This window comes from Solenopsis invicta, chromosome 3 (assembly GCF_016802725.1).
Source record: "Solenopsis invicta isolate M01_SB chromosome 3, UNIL_Sinv_3.0, whole genome shotgun sequence".
NCBI classification, from domain to species: domain Eukaryota; kingdom Metazoa; phylum Arthropoda; class Insecta; order Hymenoptera; family Formicidae; genus Solenopsis; species Solenopsis invicta.
This window is the reverse complement of record NC_052666.1, coordinates 9132764-9153286: the sequence shown is the minus strand read 5'-3', so window position 1 is coordinate 9153286 and position 20523 is coordinate 9132764. Positions and strand designations below refer to the sequence as shown.

Here is a 20523-nt window from a genome sequence, read left to right as displayed (position 1 = left end):
GAAAGCCCACATTGCCAATTGGCAAGTTGAAAACGCGATCTAATTCTGATTGGTCAACTGTGTTGGTTACATTTTATGCCGCCTTAATGGAGTTCGTGCAGTGTAAATCCTCCATAATAACGGAAAGTCTCCTCCCAACGGCCAGCGCGGCTATTTTGTTTTTCTCTGTGCTATATATTGTTGTTTTCTGCGATAACGTGAACCCGAACGTACGTGTTTTCCTTACTTCCGTAATTTTTCAAGTTATTGCGGAATATTCAGGAGGTTCAGGAATATCTTAAGGGTTTGAGAATCATTGTTATTCATTCAGTATCTAAGGTAAGTAATTTTTCATGTAATAACTCACTCTGTATACATATATGTTTTAAGTTTACGCGTGTTATTTTGTTAACAATTTTAATACATTGTTGCGATTATTTTTAAGATTAAATAATAACATTAGCCGCATTCAGAAAAACAATTTAACTGCTGCATTGTCTTGTCAACACTCGACATTGATTTCTTTATAAATTCTAAAAGTAAGAGCTAATCATTAATTGCTACTGAGCGGTTTGTTCTGCTAAACGTCTATTGAGTGTGATTTGTTAAAAGATTAAACATTATATATTATAATACAGACGACTATCAGATGAACAGTAAGATGAACTTAGAAACGTATTAATTTTAGTCTTACAAGGGAGGACTTAGAACTGAATTCCGCCGATTTTGATGAAACTTGGCAGGATTACAGCGAAAATTTTTTTAAATGTAATAATACCAATTTGGGTGCCAACGGTCAATCGTTTCTAAGATATTTTAATAATAAATATAGCGTTTTTAGAGTAGAGTTTATTAGGACACTCACATACAAGTATTTAACGTGGTGGGTAATTAATTGCTTCATAATTTGTAAACTTGAGTTTAAATCCTACAATCAGTTAATTTTTTTATAATAATGTTTTTTATAACGTTTTACGATAAAAATAATTATATTGTTGATATAAAAAATAAATTATTTTGATATAAAAAATGTATTTTATATAAATTATAATATAAATAGTTATAATATAAAATAACGTATAAAATAATTATGAGGCAGTTACCATATCCACTACGCTACAAATACTTGTCTGTGAGTGTCCTAATAAACTTTACTCTAAAGATGCCACTGAATATTAAAATTGATTATTAAAATATCGGAAACGGTTGACCATTGGCATCTAAATAGGGGTGTCATTATATTCGAGGGAATTTTCTTTGTAATCCTGCCAAGTTTCATCAAATTTGGCAGAGTTCAGTTCTGTCCCTTCCCTTGTTAGATTTCATAGTACAGGATAGTTTAATTTTTAGTCTATATTGTCAATACACCATTATGAATTTTCAATTGGTAATAATTATTTAAATACAAACTTAATTTAAAAACTGTGTTTGTTTAATTGTAAGTATTTTTATTTATTTTGTGTTTTACACCGTTTCATTCTCAATCTACAGGTCAGATTGCTGAAGTAATTACAACGGACGAGGTTTGTATAATTTGTTGCAGATATTTTAATTATCTTATTTTTATATATTAATACTATTTGCAGGAAAACTCCTAATAATAAATTATTTTCGTCAATCACTTGCAAACACATTGGTATACATAATTTCATTTATATTCTTTTTAGGGTTTTATTACATATCATTGAGTTTTATGTCATCCAGAAAAAACTTGTCTTTTTTGGTTTAGGCTATTGCACTTCAAATTTTATTTACTGTTTCTTGAGTTGTAATTTTTTTTGTCTTGTCTATTTCTTTCGTTCATATTCCATTTCATCAGTATGTTGCGTTTGGCAAATAGGCGCAGTCGCAAGCCTTATCATTTACTATCTACAGTCCATCGTCGTCGTTTGGAAAAATTAGAAAGAGCTGCACGTAATGAATACGAATGTTTACAACAGCAGAATTTAGATGTTGCTAATGCTAGAGCCGATTCAGACTTTGTTGACGAAGATAAAATTCTTGCAGAATGCAGTCAGACTGAAGAAGAGGAAATTTCTGTATCTTCTGATGCATCAGCTAATGTACAATTTGCTTTTAATGAGGTCGATGAAGTATCAAGTTCTTCAGACGATGCTGAATCTATTTCAAATTATGATGATGCGGTGGATATAGAGCCTCCAGATACTATTGATAATTTTCAAGAACGCCTTGCTGAAGTTTTTATACGCAGTGATATGTCTCATGCACAAATAAATGCTGTTTTACAGGTTGTTCGAACACATCCATGTTTATCTACATTGCCAAAAGATAGTAGAACGCTTTTAAAGACTCCACGTACCGCGCATCCCATACTTAACATTGCAGGGGGTGAATATCTCCATTTAGGATTTGAGACAGGAATTCTTTCCATTCTTCAACAAACTTCTCCGGAACTGATTCCACTTGACACTTTAATGGTAGACTTTAGCACAGATGGTGCAACATTAGATGGACAGGGCAAAATTCAAATGTGGCCAATACAAATTAGGATTGCAAATATTCGTGGAAGTAAACCAGAAATTGTAGGCGTCTGGCGAGGATCATCAAAACCAAGTAATGCGCAGGAATTATTCCAATATTTTGTGAATGAGGTTCAGGATGTATTAAATCGTGGAGTTGTTTTTCGTAATCAGTTGAAAGTAATTAAATTGAGATGTTTCATAGCTGATTCTCCTGCGCGAGCCTTTGTATTGGGTCATAAAGGTCATGGAAGTATATTTCCGTGTTCGAAATGTTGGATTCGGGGAAATTGGCTTCGTCGTGGAGTAGTAGCTTATCGTGGTATTCAGCACAGGTCCCGTACAGACGAAGAGTACAGACAGCGCGTTGATGGAGAACATCATACAGATTCTGACTCTGCTTTGCTTACTTTAGGGATAGGGTTGGTAACTCAAACGGTCTTCGACTTGATGCACACTGTTTTTCTTGGTGTTGTCCCAAAAATAAATAGCGTTTTTGTTGACGGAAAATATAATCCTAATTTAAAACTTTCAGCCAGCTCGCTTAACATTATTACTACACGTCTACAACAAGTTAAGAATTACTGCCCTAAGGAATTTTCACGAAAACCTTATTTAATGAAAAAATATGGAGGATTTAAAGCTACGGAAAATCGTCAACTTCTTTTGTATACTGCCCCAGTTGTTTTTTATGGACTTATAAATCCTGCTGCATATAAACATTTTCTTCTATTACATTCCGCCATTCGAATTCTAGTCAGTTCTTTCTTATCAGAAGACCATCTTGATTTTGCACACACAGCATTAAACATTTTTGTAAATAGAGCAGAAGATATATATGGTCCAGAATTTCTTTCTTACATTACTCATTGTCTTTTACATCTCGTAGATGACGCGAGACGCTTTGGCTCATTAAATGAATTGTCCATGTTTCCATATGAAAATAATATGACGTATTTCCGCAAAGCTTGCCGGAAACCTGATCAACATTTGCAGCAAATTGTAAATAGGCGATTTGAAAAGTTACAGGTTACACAAAAAATACATTTAACTGAGGAAGAGATACGCGTCAGTAAACCGTGGGTTAGTCCTGTAGTTTTTGATACTCCCCTAGATAGTCGTCAATTTCAGGTCTTAGACACAGGAAAATTTCGTATATCGGTGAAGAATCAGGATAACACGGTAATATTAAAGAATTCAAAGATTTGTCTTATTCAGAGCATCATTCTCTCGCGTGAGCATTATCAGTTGGCGGTTAAAGAGTTTTGTAGAATTGAAGATTTTTTCGATGTTGGTTTGCCATCGTCTTCAATAGGTGTCTTCAGATGTTCTTTATTATTTGATGAAGTCAGTGTAATAGATCTCAATGAAGTAGAAAATAAATGTTTCCGCATGCCTTATTGGCACACTGAAGGGCATATAGATCCTATTATTGACGTCTGGATAGTTGCAGTCATTCTACATACCATAGATTAAGGTGCTTTCGTTAGGTGAGTTCTCTCAAATATTATTTAGATGAATCAACGAGGGAGAGGAAGAGGAGCGGACAAGACGCTGCAAACTTTGCGATCATTGAATGTGGATTTTGCAAAATATCGCACATTCCATTCTCAAGAAGGCGGAAAGAACACACAAGAACACAAGACACAAAACACAACTATACAAAGACACACAGCACCATTACAACAACATTTACAATCCCCGGCATTATCATCCCTGCATGCTTCATCATCGTCATTCTCATCTGCACATAAACACATGCCCCCTCCATCGGCATCAGTACATCATACACTCATCTCATCGCACTCACCTTTACCAGGTACAAAATTTACAGGAAACATTCATCCACCATCAAAATCATCACCACAACATAAACAAACATCACACTCTCTTTCATCAGCCACAAAATCATTCACACAAAACAGTCATCCATTATCAAAACCACATTCATCACCACAACATAAACATACATTATCACAACCACTACCATCAACCGGACAACGCAATCGCCTATCTCCAGCCAGACCAGGATATGAAAAAGAGTGGACGAAAGACAGGGAACCATCTTCTATAATACGATCTGTACAGTAAGTTTTAAAAAGGATTACAACAATAGGCATCTATATGCATGAATAAAAACATTAAATTTTTTTTAGAATGATTATGACACAACTACAACGGATGGAAGAGCGACAAATTTTGATTGAAAAAAAAATCGAGTAAGTATTAACAATTTTACATAAGAATAGCAAGCAACATACTATAAATGAATTTTTAATCCTATAATGTAATGTTTTCCTGCAGTGAAAATACAAGAGCTATCACACAACTGACGCGAAATTCTGCAATAAGAAGACCAATGAAGCCACAGGAAATCTTATTTAGAACTGTGGACGATTTTGTAGCCTTCGAAGACGTTGACGAAGACGTTTATAATGATTTGGTAAGAATATTTTTCTAAATATATATTTAATTCAGTTTACAACAAAAATTTTGTTACAGGTGGGATACTTTATTTATCTTGGACGGACCAATCCAGTTGATTGCGCTGCAGAATATTTTCGCAGCGTATTTCCTGAGGATGAGGAAGTTTCACCATACCTCACCTTGAATGGAAAAACAGGACCAGGGGGATGCAAATTGCGAAACAGTCGCTTTGCTCAAGCATGTCAAGGTTCGTAAAATAATATTGTTTGTTATATTCTACATTGAATATATATGACAATAAGTAAGGTGTTTCTCATAAATTTTTCCAGATGCCATAAACGCCAATAAATATTTTACCAACCTCAATAACGTCGAATTTTATGATGCTTTGGAGAAGGCTTTAAAAAGCCTTAAAACTAGGAAATGGCGTTACAATAGGAAACGAAAAGCTCCTCTTCAGAGAGAAGAAAATGAAGAAAATGAAGAAGTTCCACCCAATCAACGCCAGCGAATAGATGACCTGGAAGAGGACACGGGAATTGAAAACATCCAGGAGGAAATTGAGGACACTGGGACAATTGAGGAATCAGAGATCCAAGACACGGAGGAGGAAAACGCCGATGATATTGACACCCAGGACACGGAGGAAACGGAGAACAACGACGAGCAGGAATATTCGACGACAGATGGTAAATAAAGAAATTGGTATAATAATATATGATTATTATATATAATATAAATTATAAAATATGTTAAATTAAAATTATTAATCTTAAGGCTCTTGTTCCCTGCTATAATTATCCTTATTTAATAACATCAGAAGAGAAAAATGACACGTCGAAAATTCTTGCATGGTATTTTCAAATAAAGAGATATTTTGCACAAAATAACATTTCAGATTACTTCAGCACACTTCGAAAATACTTTGAGTTCTACACATTTCCCTTAACAGTTAATAAACAGTCATAAAATGAATGTAATGCAAAGCCTAACAATGTAAGCTTATGCGTAGGTACATAAACGTGCATGGTCAAGCTTTGTATTACATTTATTTTATGACTGTTTATTAATTGTATTATATTTATTTTATGACTGTTTATTAATTGTCAAGGGAAATGGATAGAACTCATACTTTTGAAGTGTGTTGAAGTAATCTGAAGTGTTATTTTGTGCAAAATATTTTTTTTTTGAAAATACCATGCAAAGATTTGAAATGTGTTATTTCTTGCTTCTGACGTCATTACATAAGGACAGTTGTAGCAGCTAGGGACCACTACGATAAGAAGACAGGTGTAGCATTGCGTATAATAATGACCAAAGAATAGGAAACAATCAATCAAATTTTTGTCCGGAATTGACACTTTGGCATAGTTTCTCCGTAAACAAAGTACAATATATAATATCAAAAAAGGTTAATCTAAGAAATTACATTATAAAGATATCATATATTAGAGGAAGGGAGGGGAGTCATGTTCCTTCTGGCATCTTAGATAAATATTTGATTAGTGAAAGAAAATTGAGTGCGCATCGTTGGAAATGCTATACCTATCTTATTACATCATGGCAGGGACCAGGAGCCTTAAATAACAAATATATAAAATAATAGTTTCTATTAATAAATAATATAATTCCAGATCTATACGACGATGACATAGTCCTTTTTGGCAGTCCATGAGACCCTTGTTAGCGGTATGTAATTTTGTATTTTGTATTTTTTTGTTTGGAGAAGCAGTAATAAATTTGGATGTGCTTCACAGAGAACGGCGGGGTGGGGCCGTTCTCATCCCTAATTCACTTCTTTTTTTTCAGGATAAATGATATGGAGAGGCAAATATTTGGTTGTGCCTCACAGGAAAGGGCGGGGATGGGGCCCTTTCCCTTACACATGATTTGTTAAAACTGTAATTTCATTCCAGGTCTGCGATGAATTATGTCTATACATATAAATTTTACAATAAGAATCAAACGCGGTAACTTGTGCACTTTATAATTTACTAAAATTTAAATAATTAAATATAATATAAACAATATAAATTATTTATAATATTTTTAACAATATATACAATATACATTTTTAATTCATTATCTATGCATTGAAGATGATCCAAAAAAAGGATCGAAATGCTGTTAATATTTTATATTGTTTAAGTATTTATAATGTAATAAAATATAAAGCGCACAATTTACGGTGCTGACTCTTATTGTCAAATTTATTCATTAGCTTTATATATATGTATATATATATATATATATATATATATATATATATATATATATATATATATATATATATTATAGTCTATTATCGCATTATATATATATATATATATATATATATATGTTCAAAATAAAATAAAATCAGGCCCTGAGGGTCAACGTGGTTATTTGTGCGTGATTAATTAAAATTTATTTAATATTTCTTAACATTTTCGTCCGAGCATTTTGGCTTCGCATTGAGCTATCATAACCGGCATAACAAATACAATTTAATTTAAGATCGTGAGAGTATTAAATTTGTTATAAATATACGCTGATGATAGATCAAAATGCGTAGCTGAAACACTTGGACGAAAATGTTAAAAAGAATATTAAATAAATTTTGATTAATTACGCACAAATACCCACTTTCATTCTTATGGTCTGATCTAATTTTATTTTGTTTATTATCGAAAGTTTTAATTATTTAATTTGTATATATTACATATTGTCAATTATATACTTTTTAATTTATATTTTGTATTATAATAATACGAAAATTTTATTTTGTATTTATCATTGTATGTATAAATTACTATGTGTTTAAATGAATAAATTCTGTATAATTCAATTACATTGAAATGTTTTTAAATGTATAACCTCTGCTTTATAATAATATAGGACGGAGAAGAAACCGATACGACAATGCATTCTCGTTCTAGTACGCTATTAGTACTGTGAGAGTACAGCGTACGATCATAACCCTTATATGAGCACACGGTAGCGCTACCGTAGTCCCACTGCGTACCAAATACGGTGTACTGGTAATGTACGCTTACGGTACGCACGTACGTGGTAGCTACAGTACCGATACACAAGGTACGACGTACGTTCACCGTACCGGTATTGTCGAAGTATTTTGCTATCTGGGTGTCCTAATACACTTTTAAGGGTGAAACATCCCTTTGAAGAAAATCGGGTTTTTTCTTTCGAAGCGTGTATCGTCGAAACTATAAGAGATAATAAAAAAAAAAACTCCCGACTGCTGCCAAAAGTTGGTTTAATAACAAGAATTAAAAAGTTTAAGATTAAAACTTAATTAATAACAAAAAAAATTAAAAATTTAAAAAACAATTTAAAAAATTATAAAGTTAATTAAAATTAAATAACAATTAAAAAATTAAAAAGTTAATTACAAAAATTACAAAAATAAGAAAAAACCAACAAATTAATAAAAATTAACTAAATTAACAAATTTAGTAAAAAATTGGAAATAAAAAACAAATTAACATAAAAACAGAAAATCAACAAAACTAAAAAATAATAATAAAAAGATTGCTTTAAAAAGTTTGAAATAAAAATCAATTAAACAATTAAAATAACAACAAAAAATAAAACTACAGATACTAAAAAATAGTTTTAAAAGTTTGAAATAAAAATTAATTAAAGCAAATACTAATACTTGACATTTTAAATGCTAATTATATTTTTAACACATTATTGTACCAATTAAAAATTAAAATTGAAATTTACACTTTGTTTAATAAAATACTTTTCTTTTCAATAATAAATTGTACTTAACCAGCAGTCGGGAGACGCCACGCTAAATAATAAATATAACATTACATTATATCCTGAATAGTTATAACATTCAGCGTGGCATCTCCCGACTGCTGGTTAAGTACAATTTATTATTGAAAAAAATGTATTTTATTAAACAAAGTGTAAATTTCAATTTTAATTTTTAATTGGTACAATAATGTGCTACAAGTAGAATTAGCATTTAAAATGTCAAGTATTTGCTTTAATTAATTTTTATTTCAAACTTTTAAAAATATTTTTTAGTATCTGTAGTTTTATTTTTTGTTGTTATTTTAATTGATTTTTATTTCAAACTTTTTAAAGCAATCTTTTTATTATTATTTTTTAGTTTTGATGATTTTCTGTTTTTATATTAATTTGTTTTTTATTTCCAATTTTTTACTAAATTTGTTAATTTAGTTAATTTTTATTAATTTGTTGGTTTTTTCTTATTTTTGTAATTTTTGTTATTAACTTTTTAATTTTTTAATTTTTACTTAATTTTAATTAACTTTATAATTTTTTAAATTGTTTTTTAAATTTTTAATTTCTTTTGTTATTAATTAATTTTTAATTTTAAAATTTTTAATTCTTGTTATTAAACCAACTTTTGGCAGCAGTCGGGAGTTTTTTTTTTTTATTATCTCTTATAGTTTCGACGATACATGCTTCGAAAGAAAAAACCCGATTTTCTTCAAAGGGGTGTTTCACCCTTAAAAGTGTATTAGGACACGTGTAAAAAATACGTGTCCCTTATTTTAATCTGTACAACATATTAAAGGCACGTCGAAACCGAAGGGAGTCACTTTTGTAGCGCACGAACGCGCGGACGGGTGCGCGTACCGTGCGTATCGAGAGATTGTTAATTATTTTTGGAAAATGGGAATGTTGTATCGTAACTTTATCATATACCGTTGAATTCGTAATAAAATAAGCTTTATTTTGCTTATAAAAACATAAAAATTTTGAAAAAAATAGGTAAGTGGTGGGGGAAAGTATTAAAAAAAATTAAAAAAAAATTTTTTTTTCCGCATAAATTACTCTTCGAGCCATTCAACTTTCATTTAAAACATTTTCTTTTATCTCTTATAGTTTCGACGGCATACACTTCGAAAGAAAAAAACCGATTTTCTTCAAAGGGGTGTTTCACCCCCTTAATGTGCGTATGGGCACATATAAAAAAATACGTGTCCCTTATTTTTATCTGTACTACAACATATTAAAAACTCGTTTTAATCTGAGGCGGACACTTCCCTGTGTTTCTTTGTAAGATTATCTCAGACTTCTCTAAACATTTTCTGGCCCTTCGAGCCGGATCCGCGAGTGAGATCGATCGCGTATTTGCGCGCGGCTGTATCAGTGACTCCTATCTCGCCGCCGCTCAGACACTCGCGAGTTCGCGCCTATCTGCTGACTCTCAAACTCGACGGGAATCTCTCTCATATCGTGTGACTGACCAATTTCGGACTGAGTGATCTCCGTGAATTGTGATTCCGAGTGCTAATCGACTGTTTCATTCCGCTCCACGCAAGCGTCATGGCCGAGTTCGAGTCCACCGTCCTACAACAGAACGATATCTTCTACCGAATCAACTGCACGGTGGAGAACCTCAAAAAACGGGGGAAGGACAACCTGACTCGGCAACATCTAGACGCCACGCTCGAGCTTCTCGATTCCAAATGGAAAAAGTTCGCTGACGCTCATTCTCTTCTCGGTAAGCGAACGAAAGAGCTCGATTCGCACAAGTATTTTCAAGACGACTTGTATGATCAGTGCGAGACCGCTTACATCGACGTCAAAGCGGAAGTGCTTCGGATGGGCGATCGCGCGGCCGTGTCAGCGAATCCACACACGAGCACTAGGTGTGTTGGACGTGAACTGAATTTACATAATGTCAGGGTGCACAGAATAATTAAGAAAAACCTACAATGGCATCCATTCAAACGATATACGACGCAACAATTATTGCCGCAAGATTTACCTCGCCGACAACAATTTTGCGATTGGATCACAAATCAAGTAAGTTCAATACTTTAATAATTTATTATTTATATCGTCCAAGTCGTGTCTTGTAAAGCTTGGCTGATAAAAGCATTTACGTAGAGAATACATAGAAAAATGATAATTCGTATAACTTGAAAAAATAATTATAATTTAAAAACATAAAAAATTCAATTATATTATTATACATATATTTTCACTGTATGTGCAGGTTGACATAGAAAATATCGCAAATGATAATTTTCTACGCAAAATTTTATAGACGGACGAATGCACGTTTCGGAGCGATGGTCGCATCAATCGACACAATGAGCACCATTACGCCGAGGAGAATCCCCATTGCAGAAAAGAGACCCATATCCAGGGTCATTACAGCATTAATGTCTGGATGGGGATTCTGGACAGTGCTGTCATTGGGCCGCATTTTTTTGCAGAAAATGAAAATGTTACGGCGAAAACTTACGCGGCATTGTTAACGGATACTCTGCCAAATCTATTAAATAATATTCCGCGGGAACAATTGAATGTTCCGCAAAATGAAATTATCCTGTAACAAGACGACCATCCAGCACACACATCACTTTTAGCAAGAGGAATGCTTAATCGAGTGTATCCAGGTAGATGGATAGGAATCCACAGCGTTTTTTACGAATGGCCACCGCGATCACCTGATCTTACCCCTATGGACTTCTTTGCGTGGGGCTATATACGAGATCAGGTGTATCAGACGTTATCGCGCACTCGTGAAGAGCTAATGGACAAAATTAGAGCGGCCAGTCGTAATATCACGCCAGCGATGTTGAATAACGTGCGGCAAAGCTTCATGCGAAGAGTTGCTTTATGTCTAGAAGAAAATGGTAGCTACTTTGAACATATGTTATAAAAATTAAGTTTTAAATAAATAGTTTTTATAAAAATTTTAAAAGAGTGTTCGACTGAAATACTTCCCCCGAAACGTATATTGTGCGAATATTATATAACAATAGCATCACAAATTAACAAAAAATTTGAATAATTGCGCTAAAATAATACGTTTGAACAAAGCAGTTTTGTCGAAATAAAATCTCTAAATAATATTTGTCAAAAATTACATAAATCTAAATTTGAGATATAAATATTTTACAATTATTTCGAAAACCGTTCGATTCTTTATATAAATGTTATCATGCTGAATGTGCAATGTTTCATACAACAATATTTCTACATTATAATTTAGAAATAATTGTGCATAATTGATACGCTGCAATTCGAAAAATGTGCGTGATCCACTCGATCGATAAGTTTTGTCGGTATATGTGTATGCTGTCATTACCTACTAAATCCCGCCGGCTGGGTATGCAACCCGCCGACTGCGCTGTATGTATCTGCAGTACCCTGTACACGGTAAGCTATATATATACAGATACCCAAGTATAGGTGCGTCCCGGCGCGGGATTACACGGGAGTGTATCGGCGCGATCTCGTGTGGGTGCGGCCCCTCGGCCTGTGTGCCGCGTTTGGCGACGCGGTAGGCGTGGCCTACGGTACGGTTCGCGGGCTAGCCGTTGCGACGCGATTATCGCGGGCGGATCGGATTCCCGCGCGGTATGGCGGTTTTGTGATGGGATCGTCGCAGGCAGGTCGGACGCGCGACAACCTGTCAAGTACCTTGACCCGAAACCCCGAACACGGCGGTCGCGGTTTTGGTGGGTGTCGCGAGGTGAGGAGGGTAGCCTCCTGGTCGTCGTGGACCTGCTCGTGGACCAAGACTCTTGATGCTTGGTTCGCGGAGACTGGTGTATGTGGAATGTATTTGCGTCGGAGGCGGAATATCCTCTCGCCGCGGCCAAGCACTTTTCGACCGGGTTTCCGACTTTGGGAGCAGGATATCGCCAACGCAGCGGACCGTTATCGGGAAGCTCGTCAGTGACGGAGTCGCTGTCTCTCGTCGCGGTGGCCCTATTTATACCGAGCGACTCCGCTCGCCTCCGTTATCTTTTTCGGCGCATGACGGCGGAGTCGTCGGGGTAGGGAGGACTGCGTGTCCTCCGAGAGCGCGTGCGCGCCGACTCAGCTCGTGCGATGGCTCGGCGCGTCTCCTCTGGCGATGTTTGTCGCCAGGCGGTATCGCGGTATTTGGATTCTTAAAAGCGGGTGTCCGAGGCACCCCCGGTTATGGCCCGGCGGCCTTTTCGGCCGATGTTCGCCGTGGCGATGTTTCACACGGGGTGCATCGTCACAATCGCTTCACTCACGCAGAAATAGTTTAACGTCCTGAAACCAGGCGATGGAATTTTGAAAAGGAGAGCTTCGAGGAATCGTCTCACACAAATTAAAAGTACTACATCCTCTTCAGTTGTCAGAGGCTGTTAGCATTAGCTACATTATTAGAGGAATAAACAATTTAGCCGTCCGAAGTGCAGCTTCCGTTACTAGGGCAACAACTATCGACGAGTTCCTGGACAGAATGCAGGTTATCACCAGTTCATCCAATTCAGTGGTTAAAAGATTTTCCCTAATTTTTCCAAAGAAGGAGAAAAAGAAAGAATCGGTACCCGCAAAAGACTCTAAAATAATGCAGTGTACCCATTGCAAAGCCAACGGACATTCAAAAACGGAATGTTTTAAACTCCAAAAGAAGGAGCAGGCCACTACATAGTCCTTGGCGGCAGCGGCTCTTAAGGCCTCGACAACGTCGGAAGCTGAAAAGGTATCCACATCCCAGGTCGGATTCGTCTCAGAAGAAGGATTTACGAATCTAGAGATAAGTCACTCGATTATCACGATTGATAAAATAAACGGTATCGCGTGTAATTTAAAAGCATTAGTGGACACAGGCAGTTTGATTTTTTTTTTATTCTGTCGTCAATTTACGAAAAATTTTTTTATCAAAAGACCAAATTTTTAAAGACTGAATCTAATATATTTTCTACTTTAAGCGACTCTACTATTAAAGTAATTGGTTGTAAAACAAGAATAAGTTTATCGTCACTACCTTCGGTTGAGCTCCCAGTGGAACTACGGATTGTAGACAACAATATTTGGTCCACCTAAGTTATATTAGGTCGAGATTTCCTTGCAAATAATCGTCTTAAGTTAATATTTAGTCCTAGCCAGGACAACCTTTGGGACAAATTAAAACTTCTGAAAGCGGTTGCCTCAGCAGATATTTTAGAATCTACAGCCTCATTTGAAACTCTTGAAACAAATTTTGGTATAGAGACCGATGTACGTTTAAAAGAGGTCATCAAAGAGGTTAATAGTGCCCCTGTTGACAAAATAGAAGACGATTATTTCGTGGAAGTTACACTCAAAAACGATAGTATTTATGCGTTCACACCTAAGAGATTTGCGCACGCGGAGCGCTTACAAATGAAGAAAATAACAGACGATCTTCTCAGGAGGGGATTTATCACACAAAGCATATCCCCATATTGTGCGCGTGTTATGCTAGTGCGCAAAAAGAACGGTAAAATGCAGTTATGTGTCGATTTAAGACCATTAAACAGTCGCGTTATAAAGCAAAAATTTCCGTTCCCATAAAAAATCATGTTGCAAGAATCGGTAACAAAAAAATTTTTTCAAAAATTGATTTATGGAATAGTTTTTATCTTTTAAAAATTCACTCTAATTATACCAAACTTTTTTTCTTTGCCACCCCGGAGGGGCAATTTGAATTCGTACGGTTGCCTTTTGGTTTCTCTGAGGCCTCGGCCGAGTTCCAGAAAGGAATAAATTTTATTCTACAGCCTCTAATAAGAGAGGAAATTTTGGTATACCGGATGTCCCAGACCACCCGTCCCACCCGATTTTTTCGTAAACGCGACATTTTAAAGAAAAATGTTTCAGACAAAAGTTGTAGGGTTTTAAAAGATCTATTTACTGATTTTATCAGTTTGACCTTGGATGGCGTCGCCAAGGTCAGATCAAAATAACATTAACTTTTTTAAATAGGACACCTCATTTTTGGTTCCAGAATCTAATAGCTGGTGTCAAGACCTTTCCAAAACACTATAAGAAAGTTTATTTTTGTTGAGTACTTTCCGAGTTGTGAGGCTTGAAAGTTACGGTGTACTGTAACCTTCAAGCGTCATAACTCGGAAAGTCCTTAACCAAAATAAACTTATTTATAGTGTTTTGGAAAGCTCTCGAAATCGACTACAAGAAAATGCAATGAAAAATATACCTGTTTCAGACCACCCGTCCCACCCTTTTAAAACGTAGGGATGTGCTTGTACAAAAAAATGGCTCAGACAAAATTTGCATGATTTCGAGGGATCAACCTGATAATGATCTTGAATTCGACCTTGAGATCGATCTTGGGCATAAAGGTATAAGTCAAAGTAACATTTTTAAAATGTAAAAACGAAATAATCGGTGCCGCCTGTAGGTATTAGCGTTACCTAAGGTGTACCACGTGTAGGTAACAAGATCGTACTTACACCTTATCGGGGTGCTTTTTAAGGTGGTTCCCCTCGCCGTCACCTTTGTCGGGGTGCTTTCATAAGGTGGTTCCCCTTGCCGTCACCTTTGTCGGGGTGCTTTCATAAGGTGGTTCCCCTTGCCGTCACCTTTGTCGGGGTGCTTTTTTAAGGTGGTTCCCCTCGCCGTCACCTTTGTCGGGGTGCTTTCATAAGGTGGTTCCCCTTGCCATCACCTTTGTCGGGGTGCTTTCATAAGGTGGTTCCCCTTGCCGTCACCTTTGTCGGGGTGCTTTTTTAAGGTGGTTCCCCTCGCCGTCACCTTTGTCGGGGTGCTTTCATAAGGTGGTTCCCCTTGCCGTCACCTTTGTCGGGGTGCTTTCATAAGGTGGTTCCCCTTGCCGTCACCTTTGTCGGGGTGCTTTTTTAAGGTGGTTCCCCTCGCCGTCACCTTTGTCGGGGTGCTTTCATAAGGTGGTTCCCCTTGCCGTCACCTTTGTCGGGGTGCTTTTATAAGGTGGTTCCCCTTGCCGTCACCTTTGTGCATACGCATGTTGTTCAGTCTCGATGTTCAAAATGTCCACCACGTGCATTTATACAGGCTGTTACCCTACTTTGGAAATCATCCGTCGCCCGACGAATTTCGTCAGTATCTAGAGACTGAATGACTTGTCGAATTCTGTTTTTCATATCTTCTGCAGTCGTAGATCGTTCGCGGTATACAAGGTCTTTTATTCGTCCCCACAAATAATAATCTAAAATTGTAAGGTCCGGTGATCGTGGTGGCCAATTATGTGGACCATGTTTACCTATCCATCGGCCGCGAAATATGCGGTTCAGTTGATGACGAGCAATGACAGACGTGTGGGCGGGACATCCATCCTGTTGAAACCACATATTTAGACGTAATTGGAGTGAAATATCTTCAAGTAAACGTGGAAGTTCGTTTTCGAGTAAATCGGCGTATAAAAAACGGTTTAAATTCTCTTGAAAGAAAAATGGTCCCACGATTTGCGTATCAACAATTCCGCACCAAACATTGACTTTCCAGATACGTTGATGATCCATTTCTCGATACCAATGTGGATTCTCTTGTGCCCAATAACGAAAATTATGTGTGTTTATTTCGCCGTCACTTTTAAAGGTGCACTCATCAGAAAATAAAATACTTCTATGGAAATTAGGTAATTGTTGAGTAATCCAATTACAGAATATCAGTCTTTGTCTATGATCGTTCAATGTCATGGCCTGGTGAAGTGACATTCGATATGGATGGAATGAATTTTCACGAAAAATTCGACTGATCGTGCTTCGACTTATTCCACTATCTCTTGCTCGTCGCTTTAAAGAATCATTCGGGGTTACAAAGGCAGATGCAATTACATCAGGTGCTCTTACTGAACGAACTGATCGATGAATTTGCCTTCCCTTATTATGATCCGGCTGAACAATACCTTTTACAATTATTCGACGTTGTAAGCGACTGAAAACTTTGCGCGAATGTGGTGTATGATCGGGATATTCATTTCGCCACATTATTTCAGCTGCTCGAAAACTTCCAGCTCTACCCAAAACTGACATCATTAACGCAGCTTCTTCGTTCGGGTAAGGCATAACTACAAATTACGCTTACGACCGGGTTGCTTATTAGAAAACGTGAATTGGTGACGAGTTGCGTAATATTATGAATTCTAAGCAATGACTTTTAGGAGTGGTATGTAAGGGTGCTTTTTCGTGAAAATTACTTTATTGCTACAATAATCAACATTAAATGAAGATTAATATTAATAAATCAAGAATAAACGGCATCATAGAGCTGTACCGAATGTTAGAGATCTCGGTAATTAGGTATCTTCAAAACTCTACGCGTAGGACTATAGGTACACGCACCGGCAGAAATGGTGTCTCTCGACGCTAGCGCTCGGCTGCCGCACACACGCGGAGCCGCGCTCGTACGTGTGTTTAGGCTGCGCGGCGACGATCGGGGTGCGGGCGGAAAGTGGTGGGGGGCTTTACGATAGTGCATCCTCCTCGCTCGACGCTGGGTCGAGAGAGAAAGCATTATTCGACGTGATACCATGGGCGAAGTCGGTGTCCTCTGCTTATATTTTTCATTGCATTTTCTTGTAGTCGATTTCGAGAGCTTTCCAAAACACTATAAATAAGTTTATTTTGGTTAAGGACTTTCCGAGTTATGACGCTTGAAGGTTAGAGTACACCGTAACTTTCAAGCCTCACAACTCGGAAAGTACTCAACAAAAATAAACTTTCTTATAGTGTTTTGGAAAGGTCTTGACACCAGCTATTAGATTCTGGAACCAAAAATGAGGTGTCCTATTTAAAAAAGTTAATGTTATTTTGATCTGACCTTGGCGACGCCATCCAAGGTCAAACTGATAAAATCAGTAAATAGATCTTTTAAAACCCTACAACTTTTGTCTGAAACATTTTTCTTTAAAATGTCGCGTTTACGAAAAAATCGGGTGGGACGGGTGGTCTGGGACACCCGGTATATGGACGACATCTTAATACCGTCCACAACAATAAAAGAGAATCTAGCAACGGTTAAACAAACCTTAATACGCCTGAAGCAATATGATTTTACCGTTAACTGGGAGAAGAGTCAGTTTCTAAGAAAAACTATCGAGTACCTTGGATATACAATTTCGGAGCAGGAGTTACACTTAGCGATTACTACGTAATAGCGGTCAAACGATTTCCCATTCCGTCCTCTGTGAATGAGCTCCAGAGATTCCTGGGACTCTCCAATTATTTTTGAAAATTTATAAAAAACTATGTAAAGGTTAAGCCATTGAACAATCTGTAACGTAAAGACAAAAAATTTATTTTTGACAAAAACTGCATAAAGGTATTTCACTCTATCAAAACGGAGCTAATCTCATACCAAGTCCTAAGATTATATGATCTCAATAAAGAAACACAGTTGCACACCGACGCTAGTTCAATTGCGTTAGCAGCTATTTTGTTGCCAAATCAAGATTTCGGGGCTCTGGCTCCCGTAGCATACTACAACCAAGCAACAAACGATGCCAAATCACGATATCACTCCTTCGAACTAGAAACGTTGGCCATAGTAAAAACGGTCAAAAGATTCTATATATACTTATATGGTATAAAATTCAAAATTATAACAGATTGCCATGCCTTAGTCTTTGCAGTTAAAAAAGCTAATATTAATCCTTGCATAGCGAGGTGGATCCTCCATCTACAAAATTTCACCTTTGAAATAGAACACCGTAGTGGTAAAAAAATGACACATGTCGACGCTCTAAGTCGGGTTATCGCGGTGAAAGGATTAATGCCATTAGAAAAAGAGCTCCAATTCCACCAATTAACGGACATTAACTTAAAGATTTTAGCTTGTAAACTAGAAGAATCAGAAGATGAAAAGTTTGAATTATAGACGGTCTCATGTATAGAAAAGAGCTTAATGGGTCAAAGTTTGTTGTACCGGAATGTATGATAAACCAGTTATTCCGGATTTATCACAACGAGTCCGCTCACTGCGGAGTTGAGAAAACTTGGTTTGGGCTCAGTAGCAATTATTGATTCCCGTCTATGCGTCACAAGATAAAAAAGTATATTGACAACTGTTTAATTTGTTTGTTTGCAAATGCGTTTTCGCACGTAAAAGAAGGGGAAATGCAAATCATGCTGACGGCTGACAAACCATTTATAATTATGAACACGGACCATTTTGGTCCTTTGTCTGAAGCCAAATCAGGGCTTAAATATAAATTAGTTTTAATAGATTCGTTCACACGTTTTAGCTAGCTATTACCAGTTAAGAACGCTTCTTAAAAAGAAATAATTAAAAATTTTATTTCTATCTTTAATACCTTTGATAATCCAGAGGAAATTATCAGATCGCGGAACAGCTTTCACGTCGGCGGAATTCGCAGAATTCCTCAGAAGTAAAAAAATAAAACAAACACTAGTCGAAGTGGCAGCCCCATGGGCAAATGGATTGGTGGAACGTGTCAATCGATTGCTGAAATCCTTTTTAAAGAAAACCGTAGAAACGGCTCCAGAGTGGACAGATTCCGTGTCAACTATTCAGTATACAATAAATAATACTTACCATACTTCCATTAAATCTACACCCGCTAAGCTGCTACTGGGATACGATCAAAAAAAAATCATGCCGACCGTAATCTATTCTTGTTGATCAAAGAGATAGCCAAAGATAATGTTTCTTATGACTAAAACTAGAGATAATCAGCGTCAATTAGCAATAGACACAACGAAGAAACTCAAGGAATACAATAAGGTCTATTATGACAAGCGTCATAAGACCCCGACGTTATACAAAACGGGTGACTATATGTCCTAATCCGTGATTCCACCGTTAAAGCGGGGGAAGATAAAAAGTCAAAGCCTTTGTTTAAAGGTTCGTATCTAGTTAAAAAACCTCTCAATAAAAATAGATACGTTGTAACGGACATTCCCAGGTTTAATATCACGCAAAAACCATACAATTTCATCCTCGGATAGGATGAAACTTTGGTAAACCAAAAATTCCTTGAAGATAACTAATTTCTAAAAGTATTCAATCACAGAAGTGAAATATATAGTCTCTTAAGCTCATTATAACTTAAAATAACAATAATTTATTTTCCTTAGATTATTTTCATTTTGTTTAAAAGCATTTAAATTAATAACCAAGAATACCTTGAACACAAACATGATATTTAGTTTATAAATTTATCATGACCTAATTGCGTTAGGAATACTGTTTTCTTTCTTCTTTAATTGTCAAATCGCTCAAGAAACGTTCGGGCCGAACGCAAACCGCAGAATGGCCGAATTGTAAGAGACAGTCTGTCTCAGGGCCGCACTTAACCTATGGATGGCGCGGCTGTCCAGCGCCATATTGTTCACGCATTATGCGCATCGCGTCACTGCCAGCTTATTGGCAGCAGGCACGGCCGAGGGTCTGATTGGTCGCGTCGTCACGCGACATGTCGTGGCAGGTCGTCTTGTCGAGAGAAGAGAACGCGTCACGACAGTGTGTGTCTAGAAGAAGTCGTCGTTATATGAGCCAAACAGGCCATGTTGGCTGCGGGTAATAAAAAAACTATTCAAGAATATGTGTGAGTGCTTTCCTCCCTGACCCCCTAACTTTATTCCGATCCATCCTGACGATTCTCTACACTTCCATTAATACAACAATTGGTTGCGCCAACATCGTTGTAACGGTGTACTGCGGCACCGGAGGTGAGGCAGGGCTTTCTTCATCTCCGGACTTAAGCGCAGTCAGCAGGGGAGACGGTGTCCCCCACCCTCGCTACATTCAAAGATAGAAACGTTTTGCACCAAGCCTGGGAAGCTTTCTGCAACAATGCCAATAGCGATTTTCGGGGGCTTCCTGTCAAAGGCCACGTCTAGGACACCCATGGGAGTTTTAGTAGGTAGGGTACGATCTTCTCCCCGATTAG

The 20523-nt window shown here is 36.8% G+C and overlaps 1 protein-coding gene across 1 annotated transcript; it reads left to right on the top strand.

The window, feature by feature from the left end:
* Positions 1 to 3938: 3938 nt before the first annotated feature.
* LOC120357069 lies at positions 3939 to 6911 on the top strand. Its single transcript, XM_039446503.1, has 6 exons — positions 3939 to 4546; positions 4616 to 4678; positions 4764 to 4902; positions 4962 to 5133; positions 5216 to 5575; positions 6521 to 6911. Exons 1-6 carry the CDS (start codon positions 3975 to 3977, stop codon positions 6559 to 6561), a joined length of 1347 nt encoding a protein of 448 aa, XP_039302437.1. The 5' UTR covers positions 3939 to 3974; the 3' UTR covers positions 6562 to 6911.
* The last annotated feature ends 13612 nt before the right edge of the window (positions 6912 to 20523 follow it).